The 19,226-nt window shown below is 43.9% G+C and overlaps 1 protein-coding gene across 2 annotated transcripts; it reads right to left on the reverse strand.

Moving 5' to 3' along the window:
- Positions 1-1,972: 1,972 nt before the first annotated feature.
- DACT2 (dishevelled binding antagonist of beta catenin 2) lies at positions 1,973-17,951 on the reverse strand. Of its 2 annotated transcripts, none has more exons than XM_006121965.4 (4): positions 17,336-17,951; positions 12,438-12,570; positions 10,718-11,008; positions 1,973-5,062 (listed from the first exon to the last, which is right to left on the reverse strand). In XM_006121965.4, exons 1-4 carry the CDS (start codon positions 17,567-17,569, stop codon positions 3,270-3,272), a joined length of 2,451 nt encoding a protein of 816 aa, XP_006122027.2. In that variant the 5' UTR covers positions 17,570-17,951; the 3' UTR covers positions 1,973-3,269. The 2 variants fall into 2 exon arrangements, with proteins under 2 accessions (XP_006122027.2, XP_075780784.1); XM_075924669.1 differs by lacking the exon at positions 17,336-17,951 and adding an exon at positions 13,657-13,761.
- Positions 17,952-19,226: the final 1,275 nt, after the last annotated feature.

Here is a 19,226-nt window from a genome sequence, read left to right on the forward strand (position 1 = left end):
ATTTGTGCCAGACTGTTTTTCAGACATGTTCACTCAAAAAGCAAAGCACTGAAGTGTTAACAACAGAGCTATCTTGTAGACTCACATGAACATTGCTACATATCTCAAAGTATCTACTCCAGTATATTAATGTGTAGGGGCAGCAACATACTTTTCAACATCTATGATCATGTAATTGTGGTCTGATACAAAGATAGGGTGCTCTTGTAGACAAACTAAACCGACTTAACTCAAAGAATTACATAAGGATTTTCTTCCAAGTAGGAGCACTAGAAATGCATATTATGTAACTTTTATACCATGTTCTCCAGAATCAAAGCTTTTATGAAAAAAGTACCTCAGGTGCTGAAGAAAGCCATCATGCCATGTATCATCTTGGTTGTTTTGTAGCTCAACACTCGATATAATGTAACACCAACAGACGTGAAAAATTCCCCCATTTGTGTTAGTGGAGTATAAACATCAAAGCCTAGCTTTTACCACTAAAATTGCTTATATATTTACACCACTTTGTCTAAAATGGAAACACTCAGTTCAGCCACAGAAACAGTTAATGTCAGCCAACAGTTTAAATATGTTCATTTTGAAATGCAAAATACAATTGGCTCCATCTTTAACTAGGAAACTCACACGTCAATCACTACGTAGATTTCTTCCACTCTCCCCTGTTAAAAAGTGATTCAGGAATATTGTTAATATAGATAATACAAACAGATCAGTAGAAAGGATGATCTTATAGCCAAGGCCCAGGACTGGGGCTCAGGACATACTGAGTTGAGTCCTGGCAGGCTTTCTGGGTTGCTTTGGATAAGTAACTTGTTCTTCTCTATCTCACAGTCCAAACATTTGTAATGGTTTATAACTCTAAGGCCATGTCTACACTAGGAAACTATTTTGAAATAACTAAATTCGACTTAATAACTCCCGATTTTACAAAATCAAATTAGCATGTCCCCACTACAGAGAAGCTTCAAAATTAGTCCGAGGCCTGGTAGTGTGGACACTCCACTTATAAATTCAACTTAAGGGGGTTATTTTGAAACCATTCCCTCATGAAGACCAGGGCTAACAGAGAGCCAAAGCCGGTGCAGGAACAGAAGGCATTGGTTAGAATATCAGTCTATCACTACCTCTATTTTCTAGTGAATCATTGGAGTACACAAGAACCTTTTGCTATGATCCCGCATTTAGTTCAGGGCTCATTCATTTACTGCCTGGGAAATGGACCACATCTGTTACAGGATAATTTCTGACTGGTTACTGTATCAGAGTGTAGGGATCTTGGTGAACAAGGAGTGAACTTCAGCTCAACTTCCCCTTCCCTAAACTCAGAGGAACAGTGCCTAGCTAAATACAAAAACTGGAAAGATTTAATTTATATTAATGTAAACAAAAACAGTGCAAACCCATGTGTGGGAACACTTAAGATAGGTGTAAAACTGATTATATCAGTAAATGTACAAGTGTCAGTTAAAGCACCATAAGCTAGGTTTATATTAATAGCTTCCACACTCAAAGATGCAACACTTAGTTGGTTTGAAATCACATCACGGCCACTTAATAGTTAGTGCAGACCTTAGAACAGATGCTTAGAAAAGGGGGAGGGTGCTCTCAAAACATATATTTTTTTTTAAATCATATATTATTACCCACATTAACCCCCTGGGGACCCTTCATTGCAAGTGCCTTTAAAAAAAAAAGCAGTTAACTCCTTCCACCATGGTAGAGATATGTTTTGGGCTACTAAGGCTACAGACCAGATCCAAAAGGATTTGTGATAAAGTTCAACCAAACTCTAACCCTTGACTGAGAAACACCCTGTCTAGAAATACAGACACACAAAGTTATAGTGAAACCATGGACCTTTTTCTCTCCCCCACCCCCTGTGGTATCGCTGGTAATAATCTTTACATTTCAGATCAGATGCTAATAAAATTGAATCACTTTCTTTCAGGAAGCCAGACAGGAACAGTTTTATGGAGTATATTAAATAGTATTTATTAGAGTCTGCAACCGCAGGAGCAGAGCTACTGTGCTCTCAGCCCCAGCTATACGTACATTGTGATATGGAGCATTCCTAATATTCTTTCACCCATTCAAGAAACACAGTCCCTCTTCATAAATGAAGTAATATGAAAGGGTTATTTATACCTCAATTTTGTAAACAGAATCAGAATCTTTTTCTTATTCACAGATACATCCCCTTCTCCCAAACTTTAATTATTTCTACTGAAAAGGAGCTTGGCCTCCTAGGCTATGTCTAGACTGAAGGCTTCTTTCGGAAGAAGCTTTTCCGGAAGAGAGCTTCCAAAAAATCTTCTTCCAAAAGAAAGCATCCACACTGCCAAAGCGCATAAAAAAAGAGATCTGCTTTTTTGAAAGATAGTGTCCATTCAGTGGACGCTATCTCGCATTTAAGCTGTGATTACTATGGACGGGATGGCCACCAGGGCACCTGTGCTTTTTCTTCTTTCCTCTTCTTCCAAAAGAACACCCTCTTCCCCATCCACAAATGCCTTTTTCCGAAAGAGCTATTTTGGGAAAAGGCCTCTTCCTTGTAGAAAGAGGTTTACCAATGTCAGAAAACGCCCTCTGTTCTTTAGATTTTTTTTCAAAAGAATGCAATTGCAGTGTGGACGTAAGTGAAGTTTTTCCGGAAAAACAGCCGTTTTTCTGCAAAAACTGTAGTATAAACATAGCCCTAGTGACTGGTGCTGGAGTGGGAATGGTCCGTCCTAATGTAGAAGAAATTGAAGGAGACTGCTCTAGTTCTCTACCAGGTGAACACAGGAAAAGATGGGTAGCTAATGGGAGGAATGCATCAGTTCTCACTGGGAGAAGACTGATGACTGAGGTTGTGAAGAGATTCTTAGCACAGGGAAGTGTCAGTGCCCTTCAGCTGGGGAAGAGCTGCCCTTCTTGGGAGGCCTTTGTATCTCAAACTGGGGAAGCTTCCCCCCCCAGAAACTCTTACATCAGGGGCTGTTTGGGCTTGCCACCTCGATTTTAACCACAGTGACCTCTGACATATAGGAAGAAAAGGCATCATGCGATATACACAAATACATATTTACAGATTATGTGGCAAAAGAGGGAATTAGATACAGGATCATATATTTATGTCCATTAGCAAATGAAAAGGTCCCTAATGTGGATCTGGATGTTGTTCAGAGTTCCTTTAAAACTGTCATTTTCTTTGCGCATCAGGCTTATTGTTTTGCAAATGAGCCAGTGTGAATCTCATTGGGATAAACTGATGTTACTCTCACTTAAACCATGGTCATAACCTTCAGAGTGGCAGGTTGGAACCTCCTAATCTTCTTTTTCAGTGCCTTAGAAGCTTTGATGCGACAGATTTTGGGCATGGGAGGAAGAGGCTTGAAAGAGGTGTGGACAGCTCCTGGCTGCCTGACAGAAGTTTCGGGCCAGACCAACTCACTTTCATCCGCATCATCATAGTCAAGAGTGAGGCTGCTGCTACTGCTGCTGCCCTCTGAATCACTTTCACTGGACTCGCTGTCCCCAAAGCGGTTGGTTGTGTAATCACTGACCTCGCCTTCACTGGTCTCTGCAATGGTGGAGTGGAAGAGGGAAGCACATTCAGCAGAGTATTCAGAATGATCTGACTCGCTTTTGGCATACGTTCCATGGCGGTGGTGCTTTGAATGTGCCCTGGTGCTTACAGTGCGCAGGACCCCAGCTCTCCGTCCTGGCTGTCTCGGTGGCCCGAGGCCAAAGCCATTGGAGAAAGTGGAAAGGTGGGCCTTTGCTGAGATTTCCACAGTGGACTGCCACTTCCGCTGCTTTTTCTTGGTGGCTGTGTCTATGTAAGCCGTTTCAAGAGAATACAGCGCATTAGCAGATGCCCGGTAAAGTTCGGGCCTGGATGGCACTGAGGGGATTCTGATTTGCACAGGGAATAGGCTGGATTCTGAGCAAGACCTGCCAGTAACCTCTCCAGCATAGGCAGGCCTCCGGACCAGGCTCTTTCCTCCATGCTGTCTTTGAGGGACCCACTCAACAGGCAGCCTGGCAGCTCCATGGACTCCCCTTGACTTTTCTGCACAAAGGGTCTGCTTCCCAGGCCTCACCGCCTTCTCACTGTTCCGCCTCTTAATCTTCACAGACTTCATTCTGGAGCTGGCAAACCTCACTCTGACTTGATGGGATTCTGCAGGGACAAACTGAGCATGAACAAATTCACTCTGAGTCCCTGGCTCATCACCCCCGGCATTAGCCATCCTCAGGTCGGCATCCTTTCTGTTCAGCTTTTTGGGCAGGAGAGCATTAGTGTTCAAGATATCTGGACGAGAGATCTCATGACATATCTGTGAGCAGGAGGAACTGTGCTCCAAGCCATTCCCCACTGCTTCTGCCAGGGGAGAGCCCCTGACTGTTGACTTGGCAGGGTAACAACTATTTACAACTGATGACTCTGGGTCAGGCTGGGTGGTTGGCTGCTCTACATTCATACAGTGCACAGTCCCCTGCTGCCTGGCACATTCCCCTTCAAGCACCTCCCTCTGCAGTTTCCCTTCCGCTTTGTTCCTTTCCAGAAAGCTGCCTTGTTTTTCCAGCTGGCTGCTGCTGCTGCTAATTCTCACTCCACCAGTGCAGGGCGTTATAATGAGTCTCTGGGGCATGGTGAATGGCTGGCTCTTTGTTGAAACCTTCTCACTGGCATCAGCACGATTGTTCCCTCTGCATCTCGTCATCTGCAGCAGTTTGTTGATATAACCCCCTGGCCTGGCCTCAATCACTGGCCTAGTCCTAATCAAGCTGGGACCTGTAACACTAGTTGCGGGTTTATTGGGGGAAGGGCACTTGTCTGTTTCCAATGGTATCCCCACCAGAGAAAAAAGCGGGCTTTGTAAAGCCACAGCATGAAGAGGGCTCGGGTAAGGATACACATCATTGCCGCTCTTGGAGATCAAGTCATTTTGGTACTTTGGGTCCATGCTGTGGAATTGCAGATCCACTCCATGACAAAGCTGGGGTGCAGATTTGGGATCTGTCACTTTCTGATATCCGGTGTCTGCTGGTAGGAGTCTTTCCAGATCACCTGGATATCGAATGGAAATAAATCAAAATGTTATATCACTGGTAATTTCTTCTATTGCCTCATTTTAGGTTTTAAGGAGTAAATTTCAGAGACAATTTCATAATCCTTTGTCTTCTAATGAGTCTATATCAGAGTTAGTGTAATCATGAAAAAATAATTTTTAATACCGTATTTTCCGGTGTATAAGACGACTTTTGATGTTAAAAAACATCCCCCAAAAATCGGGGGTCGTCTTATACGCCGGGTATACAGGCGGCGGGGCGGGGCCCCTCCGCAAAGCTGCGGAGGGGCTCCGGCCGCCGGCTTCCCCCGAGGCTTTGCAAAGCCGCGGAGGGGCTCCGGCGGCGGGGCAGCCCAGGCACGCCGGGGCTGTCCTGCTGCCGGGGCGTCCTCAGAGGCTTTGCTCCCGGTGTCCCTGGTCTGCTGGAGACGGTCCCCAGCAGACCAGAGGCACCGGGAGCAAAGCCTCAGAGGCGCGGGACCCTGCCGCTGCTGCGGCTTTGCTCCCGGTGCCTCTGGTCTGCTGAGGACCGTCTCCAGCAGACCAGGGACACCGGGAGCAAAGCCGGGGAGGTGGAGGGGCGCTGGGGTATAAGACGAAAACCTATCTTTTAACTAAAAAATTAGGGGGTTGTCTTATATGCCTAGTCGCCTTATACACCGGAAAATACGGTACCCTAAGAACTCTTGTGTTTCTTTATATTTTCTTCAGCTGAGACCACATGCTTTAGTAACACATCTATGTAAAAACAATGAATGATAAATACAGTAGGGCAGATTCTCATTTCAGTTACACCAGTATAAAGCCTGAGTAACACAGCTGCCTTCAGTGGGTTTACACTGGTATATAATTATCAGAATCTGTCCTAATCATTTTAAAAGCAAATGACTGAACCCACCTCTGACTTGAGTTTTAAACTGTGGTTATTTAAAGGAAACCAACACTTGTGCTGCTTAAAATTTTTTTTTAAAAACCTACACATACCAAAAATGGAACTAAAAGGTATTTATCTCCCAGCAGAGTTGTAGATAATATCCAAGTACCAGGAAGTATAACGTCAAATGTCATGTAAAAAAATCCAGTAAAGTCTATCAGAATTTGTTAATTCTTTCGTCTCTGGGCTGGCTGAAGACTCAGAGTTAGGCTTCCCCATAGCAACTGAGGAAATAAATTCCTGAAATTCCCATGAGGCAAACAGTTACCATTATTGGTTCTAATGGTTAACTTTGAATCCAAACTCCCCTCCCTCCCCATCCTGGTTCATGTGTCTTTTGATATCTACAGTCCTGAGCCAACTGCTTTAAAGGACTGAAATGGAGCTAAAGTCAAATTGTCTTACATCCCTTCAGTGCTGGCAGCTATTGTTGGTGTTCTTCCACATTCTTCTCAGTGACACAGAGCTGTGAGCACTAAGAGTTTAACTACACCGGAAAGCCATTTAGATGCATTTTGTATTTTATAGGCCCACTGATCCTCCCGCCCAGACCTCTTAATTGGATCTTTTTCATTCATTTGATAACAAAGTTGCAGAGGGCTGCTTTTCAGAAGTGAGTCACCTGCCCTGCACGCACTGTTCTTGAGGTCTTAGATTCTAGCAGGCAACACTTAAGAGACTTATTAAATGGGAGGAAAATAGGAAAATTCTTTTGCAGGTATGTCCGTGTGTTTTAAAAAAGACATTTGGAGGAACAGACTAAGAATTATCTTCACCCCTGAGTTAAATCCTACACTGTGTCTGAGGTCTTGTCCAAATGGAGAGTTAATGCCTGGCCAGCTGGGATGTGAATATACATCACAATAACTGGCTGTATGGACCCTGCTGCTCCACTAGTGTGCCCTTTGACCTACTGCTGTTTGAAACAATAGTAGGTCAAAGTGCACTACAGAATATTTAGTGTATGGCTGCAGGTTATACACGGCAAGTTATTGTGTGGCATGCTAAAGTGCCGCATGCTTGCCTCACACTAATTCTCTATAGAGACAAGTCTTTAGACATGTTCCCTTGAAATTGGAGTTTCTAGGAGCAAGTTCAGACCCCATCATAACTTGAAGTAACTTTAGGACTGCTGTAAGTAACACCTGGCTAGTCCCCCTTTCTCCTGAGAACACATCCCCTAAGCTAGAAGCTACGGAAAGGTAGAGTAAAGTGACAGAGTTCTATACCACTCAATAATTCCCCTTGCACACAGGGATGCCTCAGGGAACCGGATAAACTCCTTGCTTCACTGTTTTGTGGTGCAGAGCAAACCCAAGAGTCAGGAGAAATAAGCTTCAGAAAAGCTAAGCAGACTGTATTGATCTTTTCTGTATCACTTGAAGATAACATGAGAAGACTTACAAATTTCATACTGTCTGCAGCTCATGCACTGGGAGATTTGCACCCTGGTTATTTCAACAAGCAGTATGAAGTGTTAAGTATCTGTCTATCTATACCTACACCCACCCCCCCCACACACACACGAAATTTACCAGACTGGGGAACTTATTAACAGGATTTAACACTGATATCTTTTTGTCTGGCTCTTAGTTTAGGTGTAGCTGGATATAGAAGAAAGAGGGTTGTTCTGGCATCTCTGTCTTCCGAATCCAGCATTGAACAAATGATTTGTTCTCCACCTCCCATTCAGAGGAAGAAAAGTGGCAAAGGGACTGGAGCTTAAAATCCTAACCCATATTCTATCTTACATAATGCCAGGAATATTTCTTCATGCAAGGACTCATGTACAGTTCTATTCTATTGGTCTAAAATGAGATGGGACTAATATCAGCCTTGCGAAACTATTACAAACATGGTATCAGCCGCAGAACATAGTCTACTGACCCACTCTTTAACAGGATGAAAATTAAAATGAACAAAAACCTGTACAAAAATCCAAACAGCCAGTAATGGAGCAAATTTCCCAAGAGGCCACCATCACTACTCCTATGAGAAATCACTCACATACTCTAAGGTTATGTCTTGACTGCAAGCCTCTTTCGAAAGAGGCTTTTTCAAAAGAATCTTTCAAAAAAGCCTCTTTCGAAAGAGAGCACCTAGATTGCAACCACTTCTTTCGAAAAAGCAGCTCGCTTTTTCGAAAGAGAGCATCCAGGCAGTTTGGATGCTCTCTTTCAAAAAAAGGCATTATTCCTTTGCCGCGGTCAAAAAAACCACTGTGTTCTTTCGATTTAATTTTGAAAGAACGTGGCGGCAGTCTAGATGCAGGGGAAGTTTTTTCAAAAAAAGGCCACTTTTTTTCAAAAAAAACCCTGTAGTCTAGACACAACCTTAAACAGTGATTCTCAACCTTCTTGGCTCAGGACCCATTTGTGTACCTTGATGTTATGATCTAAAGACCTCCCAAGATGCTTCCAGTCCTAATCCTACTCCCCCCCACCACAGGAGCATGAGACAGGGATAGCTGGACCAAACTTGAATGGAAATATGAAGCCATGCACCAGAGTGTAAAACCCAGAGTGGGGAGCTGAGCTCAATCAGCCCCTGGACTCTTGGACCCATTCTGGCAAGCCAATTTTGGGTCATGCCTTATGAGCTGAGAAGCCCTACTCTAGGACAGTGATTTTCAATATGCAGGGTGAAACTGAGTAGGATGTTGCAAGAGGATGATCACTGGCTCCCAGAAAACCACCCCTTCCAGGGAGAGAGAGTGAAAGAGTGACAAGGTGGTGAGGTCATTATCTTTTATTGGACCAGCTTCTGTTGTTGTTTTTAATATCCTCAGCATGGCTGGTGAATTCTATGGGTCTATGGTGCCTGGGCACTAGGAATATTCCTAACTCGGAGCCTGGCTCCACCAAAGTTCAGGGTATGGTCTCTCCTCTGGTCCCTCCTGTTCCCCCGCCCCCCGGGTGAGTCCTCTGGCCCTTCCTGTCACCCCTGAGCAATTTAAAATGGCCCCGGAGGCTGCCCTCACTGGCAACTCTGCAGGTCTAGAGTGGCATCCTGCCACTTGCTCTACACAGCTGCTGGCACATGCATCCATGTGTGCCCCCACCCTGAGTGGCCTTAGGCCAATGGGAAGCTGTGGCAGTGGTGTCTGCGGGCAGCAGGACATGCAGACCCCCATCTTCCTCTCCTAGTAGCCACTGCCAGAGGTGGTGCCCCAAGTAAGCATTGCACCCCCACCCCCTCCCAGAGCCTGCATCCCACCCCCACTCCCTCTCTTGCCCCCATACTCCCTCCTGGAGAAGCGTCTCACCCTCTCTTGTACCTTAACTCCCTGCCTCAGCCCACAGTCTGCACGCAGTTCCCCTTCTGCCTCCAAACTCTCTCCCAGAGCCTGCATCCTGCAATTTCAATCACCTACCACAACATAGAGCCTGCACCCAAACTCTAGCTCAGAGCTTTAGGTAGGTGGCAGGAAGGGACTTTCAGTGGGGGAAGAGTGCAGGCTCTGGGCATCATCAACATTTCTGCAAACCTGCCGCCCCTGATCCTGGGGCCAACACTGCTACAACACTGCTAGCAGAATAATAAATTCAGCCTAATAAGGCCCAAAGAGGTCAAGCAAAGGAGAGGGAAGGGAGAAGTTTGCTCCCTTCTCTTGTTGATGCTATTTTGACCCACACTAGCTCTTCCCTCACTTCCTGTACACCATGTTCAACCTTGCAGGATTTGCCTGTTAATGTGCTGTGGAGTTGGCTGCCTGGACTCCATAAATCCACTGTTCATGCAGCTCACAGCAGCATTTCCTCAAAATAGAGCAAACAGCAGGCAGTGGTTGGGGCAGAAGAGGAGGGATGAGCTATAGCACCCAGGAACACACCATCCCTTCCTTCTCCACCTTTGTCACATTCATCCCTTCACCCAGCAGCACCTCACACCCAGAGTGGTTTCCTAATGCAAAATATGGGGTCATGGAGAGAAACTGCAAGGATGGAGAACCACAGATAAAGAGGAGAAAGGACAGGACTGGAATCATGAACTCAAGTTCTATTTCTGACTATAAGGGTCCATAATTAGCTTTTACATGTCTCACAAGACCCCTGTATATGGGGTAAATTGTCTTTTCCAGAAAACTTGGAAGAATCAAGGTTACAAAGTCAAATCAATATCAGACCGAGATTTGTACCCAAGGCTGGCTCTCAGGCCCATCTATTTCAATAGACCACAATGGGACCCAGGGAAGAGCAATTAACTACTCTATGTCTATTATCCCAATCTGTAGTAAAATCTAAATGTGAACAGGCTTATGAATGTGAGTAGCTGGGAAGGTAGGTAGGAAAATGTTGCCTGAGACATGCTATGCTCTGGGGAAGCAGCTCCTTCTGCTCAGATGCTTGCAATTTTCCTCATTTTTTTTTCTTTGAGACTGAATTTTCACAAAAAAGCTAACTTGATGCTTTTGCAAACTCTAATGCTGGAAAATGTAGTAAAAAATTCTCACACAAGCATCACAATAATTTCTCAGGCCTTCATAGGCTTGTCTAGGTGCAAATATCCTACTAATCGGTTATTAGTTAAAGGTGCCCAACTATGCTATAGCTGAAAATCAGGCAGGAAGCAGTTTTATTTTATTTTTTTGTTCTTGCTTTTGTGTTTTTCAAATGCACACAATTGTATTAATTGCACCATTCATATAGCACACGATGAGGCTAAATGCAGTAAGTGGGATACTCTTCGCTTAGCATCATGCAGTTCTGCAACCAATTACCTGTGGAAACTGGCCTTGGTCTGGACCTGGCAAGGGTTCCAGAAGCATCCATGCTACCCTTGATTCGACATCCATCGCTGACATAGACTCCCTCATGCTGAAACTGAGTGGTGTGATGCACAGTGGTTTCGTCTGCAGACTTGGGCCGGTAATCAAAGACACTGAGCCGTGTTTTGGGCTGTTGATAGCTGGGCAACAGACTGGTGTGGGAGGAGGACATGGATTCACTATACACAGATGTGCAAGAGTTGGACAGTGAGCAGGAGCCACCGTCGCTCAGGTCGTAGAAGCCTGTAGAGTTCAAATAAATACAAAACTCTTTCAGACTTATGGTGGATAAACAATAAATCCTCTTTGCTAGATTGGTAAAATTCACAATCACTGAGGGTTTTTTTTGATTGAGGCTGGATGTCCCTCGACAAGATACACTCCAGTTCAACCACAGTTTACGGGGCTCAATCAGATTCACTGAGGCCCTCCAGCGTAACAAGTGAGCACATACTTAAGCACCCATGGTCACATTTTAACAAGCTTGAAGTTCAAATGAATGCTGAGCTTTTTAATCCATTCCTATGTCTTTTTTCTTCTCACAAAATAATAGTGTCAAATTTCAAATAGGACTGTGAGTGTCTCGGTTTTTAGTTATCCGATCTTGAGGCATCTTAAAAGAGTCTGGTTTTTCAGAAGGTGGTACTTACCACTTTCTGAAAATACGGCATCTTTCATGTGTCTCAAGTGGAGTAACCAAAAACAGAGGACTCAATATTCTAACTGTACCCAAAGAGAGAGAATGATGGAAAGTAATTTATGCTCCACTCTTAGACAAGGCTGCAGAAAAATAATCATTGCACAATTTTTTAACTTTACAAAAGGGATATTATTTTATGGTTAATTAATGCATGGTGTTTCATTTAGCAGTTCCATACCTACAAAATGCAAGTGGGGGGTGGAGGTTGTATCCTGAAAAGCAGGGATTCTGAAAAACATTTACGGGTTACAGTAAACAAGCAACTGAACATGAGTTCCCAGTGTCATGCTGTAGCAAAAAGGACTCATGTGATCCATGGATGTATAAAGAAATGAATAGGAGCAGAGAGACTGATTTTACCTCTGCATGGCATTGGTGTGACTGAACTAGAACACTGCATCCAGTCCTCATATCCGCATTTTAAGAGGATGTTGAAAAATTAGAGAGGGTGCAGAAAAGAGTCACAAATACAGTTTGAGAGCTGCAGAAAATTCCTTACAGTGAAAAGAGCCCATCAAAAAGATTGAGAGCTGACTTGATTAGAGTATAAGTACCTTCCCAGGGAGAAAACACCAGGCTCCAACAGGGTCTCTAATTTAGCAGAAAAAGAAGCATAACAAGATCCAGTGGCAGGACGCTGAAGCCAGACAAATTCAAATTAGAAATCAGACACAAATTATTAGCAATGAGGGTGACTGACTGCTGGAACAACTACCAAAGGAAGTGGTGGATTCTCTCTTGCTAAATGTTTTCAGATCAAGACTGGATACCTTTCTGAAAGATATTCTTTAGCCAAACACGAGCTATTGGGCTCAATACAGGGGTAACTGGGTGACACTGAATGGCCTGTGTAGTTTAAGAAGTCAAACTAGATTTAATGAATCCTTCTGAGGATCCTTAGATCCTCTGAGTCTCTGAATTCATACAAATTCCACTAGAACCATAATACATAAATTGTCAAGAGTGCATTACCTGAGCTGGGTCTGCTGTCACTGTCGAGGTAGTCACTAGAAGTCTTCCTGACGTCCAGCTTCAGTTCACTTATTTGCTGGTCCAGTTGATCTAGGTGACTTTTCAAGCCAACATCCTGTTTCCTTAAACGTGACTATTCACAGATGGCGGAAAGAAGGAAATAAAAAACACTCACAGTTAGGATCTCAGGGCTATACAGTGAATTTGCCGTACATATTAGCTAAATTTGATACTCTTGAAGCAAAAGTCCTAAAGAAAGTTTTGCTCGGCTAAGTAATTGACTTATGTAATGAGCCTGAAATCAGGCATAAATATAAAACACTCTACTTCTCAGAACAGCCTGTATTCTACCTACCCTAAATGTTTTCTGTTCTGTTTCGCACTGAAAGAGCTATTCTTCTCTTCCTTTTCAGAGACACACTGGGACTGATCCAACTTCCTCTGATGCCAATGGACAACTTTACATTGACTTCAGGGAGGTCGTCTTCCCCGATATAAGAATAGTAACATCTCTTTAATTTCACCACCGAAGTGTTTGCTGCATCTTAGGCCATGTCTACACTAGAGAGTTTACAGCAACATAGCTATAGCGACACAGCTATGCTGCCCTCCGTAAGATCGCTCATGTAGTCGCTCTTCTTGTTGACATAATAAACCACTTCCATGACAGTGAAAGCTCTCTCACTGACACAGTGCTCTCCACACCAACACTGGAGTCAACGTAATTATGTCTCTCAGGGGTGTGTTTTGTTCACACTCCCAAGTGACAAAGTTATACCAGCAGAAGTGGTAGTGTAGACAGGCCTTAGTGGAAGATAAGTGATGCATACATCATATGTACAGTTTGTAAAAACACGTTATCCTTCACAAAGAATAGACACTACAGAATGCAAATATATCTTATCACACAGAACACAGAAAAACATATTTGTTTGCTTACAAGACTGACACTTTGAAGACATTCCTCTATAGTTATATGGATATACACGGGTTATGAGTTCAGGATTCCACAACAATGAAGTTGGCTTAAAATCATGAGATTTTAAAATTATATTCGATATTTGGAGTTATTTTTATTTGCTTTCTGGTGTTTGAACCTTTAAGATTCATGTTTTCAACAACCATGAGAGCTAAAAGCTTTAAAAAAAATTCAAAAAATGGAAGCTGACATTCTGAGTAATTCCAAAGTGCCAGAAGCTGGAGTTTTACTGAAACTCACCATAAAAACTGAGAGCTGGCAACATTGCTCAAGGTACTGAAAAGATCTCTCCAGCCTGCTTTGGAACCCTCAAGACCTGGATGAAAATTGCACGAGAGGCCTTTTATTAGTGCCATATGTACAAGAAGGCTTAGGCACGAGCCAACTGCTTCCTTACAAAATAGGGGAGGGTTTTTTGTTCTTCCTTTCACAAAGGAAATGGTTATGGTAAGACCTAAATAATAAAGAAGTTCTTCTTTTCCATCTCATGATAAATATGTTACCTAATGGAGAGTTGAAAAGGTTATTTGAATTGTCTTGAGGAAACAAAAACATGTTGAGCCTTCCTTAGTCCCACCTATTGAGGAAATTACAAAGTTTTGTTCCAGGGCTGGAATTAATTGCTTAATGATTAATGTTTGGCCAGCCAATCCCACAATCTGTGGTTTCTGATTAATGGCAGAGAGGCCACAAGTATTCAACAAGGCTCTCCGGCACTCAAAGATTATTTATTACACCCACAGGATTGAGCTTTCACTTTGACCAATATGCATGAGTTACATCATCCCTGTTAACCCTTTCCCACTGTCCCCCCTATGGGGTTTTCCGTTTCTGGAAGACTCCATACTGTTTATTAACTCCTTCCAAGCTTCAAGAGAACAAGTGTTCCTTGAATTATTAGGTAACTCAGACTAAATTGTTTGAAAAGCAGAACCCCAAACAACAAAACCTAAGCTCAAGATGTCTCAGTTCATAACATGAATTTTTCATGGGGCAGAAGAAAACCATATATGGCTTTGAGGCATACGTAAAGAGGTCTCTAGTACACTGTACAATGAGAAGATACTGTCGCTTGCATGGGGAACATGAGACACAATTTTCACAAGGAATGAGTGCTTTTGATGGCTGAAGTTTCTTGGTGCCCAATTCGAGACCCATCTCAGAAGGCAGATGCACTGCACTTTCTAAAAATTAGACCCTTTTGAGGCTCCTCAGATTAACACAGAAAATGTGTCATTGAAAATCACACCTTTGCAAATCTTGGCCAATCATTTACACTCCAATATTGCAGCTTTGAAGTAATGATGGCTTTGCTGTTGACTTCTGTGGGTGTAACATTAGACTCTAACAGTATGCATTACTCCAAACATTTCTCTCTCCTTGTATAAAACCAGAGACAGTGGAAATCTGCAGTGTATAGAATCTGTGGTTACTCAGGGCATGACACAATCCAATTTCTGTGAAAAACTTAACTCTCTCTATATAGCCTTTTTGCCTTTTGACTTACTCCCTTAGGAAAATGTCTCTCTATTTCCCACTGCTACAGTGACACCTCCTGGTGAAAACAGTCCTTTTCCTATAGTGAACCAGGACAATACATATCTCATGATCTCTGCAGTTACCTGCTTTTTATTTTAAGTTAAATTTTATGGTCTAGTTTCCCCCACCTTGCTGAAAAGCATACTTAATGGCCAGAAAAGTCCTGATAAAACTAATATTCCACTTTTACCACTTTAGTTGGAAAATGTATAAACAAATGAGCACTTACAGAACACCACCTTGTGTCAAACACCAATAGATCACTTTGGTCAGAGGTCACTACTCATTTATATTAACCCAGCAGTCTTGAGAAGGCAATACATGCTTTAAATCATCTTTTCTTTGTTAAAAACAAAGTGTAGCCATTAGTTAAAAAATTATCAAGGACAGACAATCAAGTGGTTGGCAGTACACTTGTGCTGCAATTTTGACTTTAATCAAGATATGCTTGCTGCTATGTTTTCACAACGGGTGCTTAGGTTCTCCTGAAGGTTAAAGCCAATTATCACTCTGAGATTCTGTTTGATAAAACTTCCTACACTTAACGAATATCCTTTCTGTTTTCACACCTGATTGATAACTGATGACCAAGTCTAACACCAATATGGGGAGGGAAAGAGCTCTGAATTAACTTTGAGTTTACTGAAGTGTGTAATTGCCAGTACTAGAGAGATTAAAGTCTCTAGCCTTTGATTGTATTCTTATGAAACTAGTTTCGGTCCTAACTTGATTTTTTTTCCTTCCACAAAAATGTACCAGTGTTAAATGCAAGACTGATGTCAAACAAACTCAATTATTTTCCTCTTTTGATCAGGCAATTCATTCCAGAACAAAGTATTTAAGGGTTGCAAGCCAGACGTTTTCACGATCCTTTTCCCTCCCCCTCACTCATATAATGCATTAGAAAAAGTTTGATCTTCAATTCTAAATGGTTACTTAATAAGATGAATGCTGACAAGTGTGATATGCATGTACACTACTTAAATCAAGTTAATCATCAGCTTTATTCCTTGCCCTACTATTAACAAACAATTCACTTTATGGGCTCCTCAGCATTCTGTCTGGTACAGGATCTTTACATTATATGTATTTTTTTTACTTTTTGTCTGACGAAAATAACCAAATCTTATTTAAAAACGTAACAGTTGCTGTAGTTGTGAATACTGAAACTGACTGTACCAGTGCTGTTTATTGTGACTGCCATACAGCAAATTTGTCAGTACTGATTCATATATAGACATTTTTCCCCCTCAAAAGACATAGCTAAGTTTCTGATGCATTTGCAGTGCTTCTAAATAATTAAACACAGATTTCCTTCAAATATATATCCAGACATCAAACAAGCTGGTGGATCGCTGCTAAATCTTAAATAAATATGTCTCATTCTCCAAAACCAAGATTTTTAGATTTTAAGTTTTGTTAATTATCCCCTATTCCAGGTTGACAGCTGAAGAGTTGTGTATTTCGGTATTATTTTATATCTATATCATGCAAAATAACAAAATTACATATCACATAGAATAAGATGGGGGACTGGTATGTTGTACAGGCAAAGTGTCTTTACTTAGTCTATTATACACACACAAAAGAACTAGATTCAATGCCATAACTATGGAAATGGGCTGTAAATCGTTTAGCAGGAATGGATAACTGCAGCCACTATTCTTAATTCTGGAAGTCTAAATTACAGTAAATAAAAAAATTATAACATTTTTATAATAAGTAAAACAAGACGTTAATTTCAACCACAAAACCCAAAGACTTGGAAGTCACTCATCCTCCATTCCAACCATTTTGCCCCAGCTAATCATTTCACACTAGACAACTCACTCGCACTTTATAATAAACTTGAAATGTCCAAACGTGCGGGAGTAACCAAATACAAAACTACGTTCATGTTCACATGTGGTTACAGTCTTCTGCCCTTAAAATGTGAAACTGCTCGCTCCAATCATCTGCTGCAGACAGGGAATGTTCCTTCAATAAATAGGAGCATGCTATAAAGGGGGGAAAGTCATTTTTCTGGTGACGCTGCCCAAGGTTTCTCCCTCACCCACACGAGCATAAAAACATTTATGAATGGCACAAGTTAAAGCCAGCAGCGAGTGTGCCTTGTGCATGAGCGCGGAGCTCTATCGCGGTGTGTTGTTTAAACACAACCACAGCCTGGTCACGGAGTCGTTCTGTTGCAGTTTGGTGTCACTGGCACCGTGTCTGTTACCACGGAGCTACCCTGGTGTATGACAGACCGCGAGACATTGTTACACGCCGCACACCCCCAAACACACAGCCGGAGCCTGCTGCACCCAGACGCAAAACACTCGCGTCTCCGAGCCCCGCGGACGCTTGTGGCCAAACAGCTGGGCGGTTCGTTCCTTACCAGCTGCTCCTTCAAAGCAGTCAGAGTGGCCTCCAGCCTGTGCTCCTTGCTGCGCGCCTGCTCCTCGCGGGCTGCCGGCGGCTGCTGCATGGCCAGGGCCCCGCTCACCAGCGACCGCTGCTTCTCCCGCAGCCCCTGGAGCTCCTGGAGGCCAGCCAGGGCCGCGTGCAACCTCTCCCCGACCCTGCAGCGATCCCAGCCGCCTGGCCGGTGCGGTTGGCTCCCCCCCAGCATCTTAGAGGCTGGCACCCGTCCGGGCCATGGCAATGGGCTAGCAGCGCGCTCTGGGCCGGAGCTGCCCGCCCCCTCCCCGCTGCTAGCACCGGAGCCGAGGGAGTGCAGCGGAGCCACTGCGGCTCCTGCGGTTTTGGAGAGGGGGGAAGGGGCGGGAGGCAAGGGGGAGGGCTGTGCCTATGGCTCGGCGCCCTGGGGCCACCTATCTGTGAGGATAGAGGTGGAAACTAGCCGGCGATCATCCTCCCTTCCCTTCTCCCCCGCCCCTTCAGCAACCCCCTCCCCACCTCTTGGAGGAGGGGGGGGGGGGTGGCGCGGCTGGCTGACGGATGAGCCTGGTTTTGGCAAGGGCAAATCCAGCCCCGGAGGTTACCTCGCGCACTGCCCTCCCCGAGCCTGGCAGCCGGCCCCTTTCCCGGCCCGTCGCCCTCCCCAGCCAGAGAGCGACACGCGGGACCTAACCCAGGGAAGTTCTCTGCGCTGTGAGGAGCCCCGCGCGTCCCCCGGCGTGGAGGCTGCATAAATCCGGCAGCAAAGTGATTACCAGAGGCTTCCCTGCAGCCTTAATCCCAAGGAGTTTTAGTTCAAAATACAGTACACGCGTGGAATGTGGGTGAAGGGGGCAGTCGTGGCTCAGGCTCGGATGGTTTGCATTATAGTGCAAGAAGCAACTTTCTGGTTACATTTTCTTACCCTCTTGCAGGGGTCAAATTCTGCACCGATTGCTGGGTCAAGCCGTCTGGGATCAAAGCGCCAAAATTCTGACCTCACACCACAAAAAATCAGCAGTAACCCCACTAAAACCTATGGCATTTTCCTAGGTTTACACCAATGTTCCCCCTCATCTTTTCCATCCATGTGTGGGTTTTTCCACCCGTGTGCAGAATAATTTTTATGTACACTGAGGCGTGTGCAAATGTGCACCACCATGAGAAACACAAAGCCTAGCTGTGGGTGCTCGGCTAATCCCCTGAGTGGCACTGGAATCTCTTCTGAGTGGCTCCACAAGCACTCAGTTTACAGGGAATATTGGTGTACACCTGTGTGAGATTAGAATTTGGTCCGGTGACCTTCCATCCAGTGGAACAGTTTGTTAGTACAATTTCACATACAAAATATAAACTTTGTAACACATACACACACACACACACACATACACACCCCTCTGCTTGCTCTTCCATCTCTCAAAGTTTTGCCTAATCTTCAAAACAACAGTTTTGAAGTTGCAATAATAGTGTTCCATGATCATCCAGGTGGAGTGCCAGAGACTTACGTCCAAGCAGCTGGCTTGTACTTCACACCAGGAAAAGTCATAGGAAGGGTTAAGGGTACATGATAAATGGTGCCTGAAAACACAGCTGACGGTGGAAATCTCATGCAACTAAGCTGTGGCTACCCCAATATACCTACAGTTACAGTATGAACCAGAGGCAGCTGCATGCAGGAATCCTAGAAAACATTTGGTCAGCAGACAGCAGGGCTAAGACACAGTTTTCCGTTAAAAAGTATTTGCACAAGAGAGCGTCTATACTGGCATGTGCCTTTGCGCAAAAGATTTGCTTTTGCGCAAAAGCATCTGTGTCAGTGTAAACGCTCTCTTGCGCAAGAAAGCTCCGATGGCCATTTTAGCTATCGGGCTTTCTTGCGCAAGAAATTA

Source organism: Pelodiscus sinensis, chromosome 3 (genome assembly GCF_049634645.1).
Source record: "Pelodiscus sinensis isolate JC-2024 chromosome 3, ASM4963464v1, whole genome shotgun sequence".
NCBI classification, from domain to species: Eukaryota; Metazoa; Chordata; order Testudines; family Trionychidae; genus Pelodiscus; species Pelodiscus sinensis.

What these genes read in the sequence shown, in the direction of transcription:
- DACT2 (XM_006121965.4), bottom strand. Translation starts at nt 17,569, where the DNA reads ATGCTGGGGGGGAGCCAACCGCACCGGCCAGGCGGCTGGGATCGCTGC. An exon ending in TGACAGCAGACCCAGCTCAG is followed by an intron (nt 11,009 to 12,437) that starts GTAATGCACTCT and finishes TGAACTCTACAG; the next exon opens with GCTTCTACGACCTGAGCGAC. An exon ending in ACCAAGGCCAGTTTCCACAG is followed by an intron (nt 5,063 to 10,717) that starts GTAATTGGTTGC and finishes TTCGATATCCAG; the next exon opens with GTGATCTGGAAAGACTCCTA.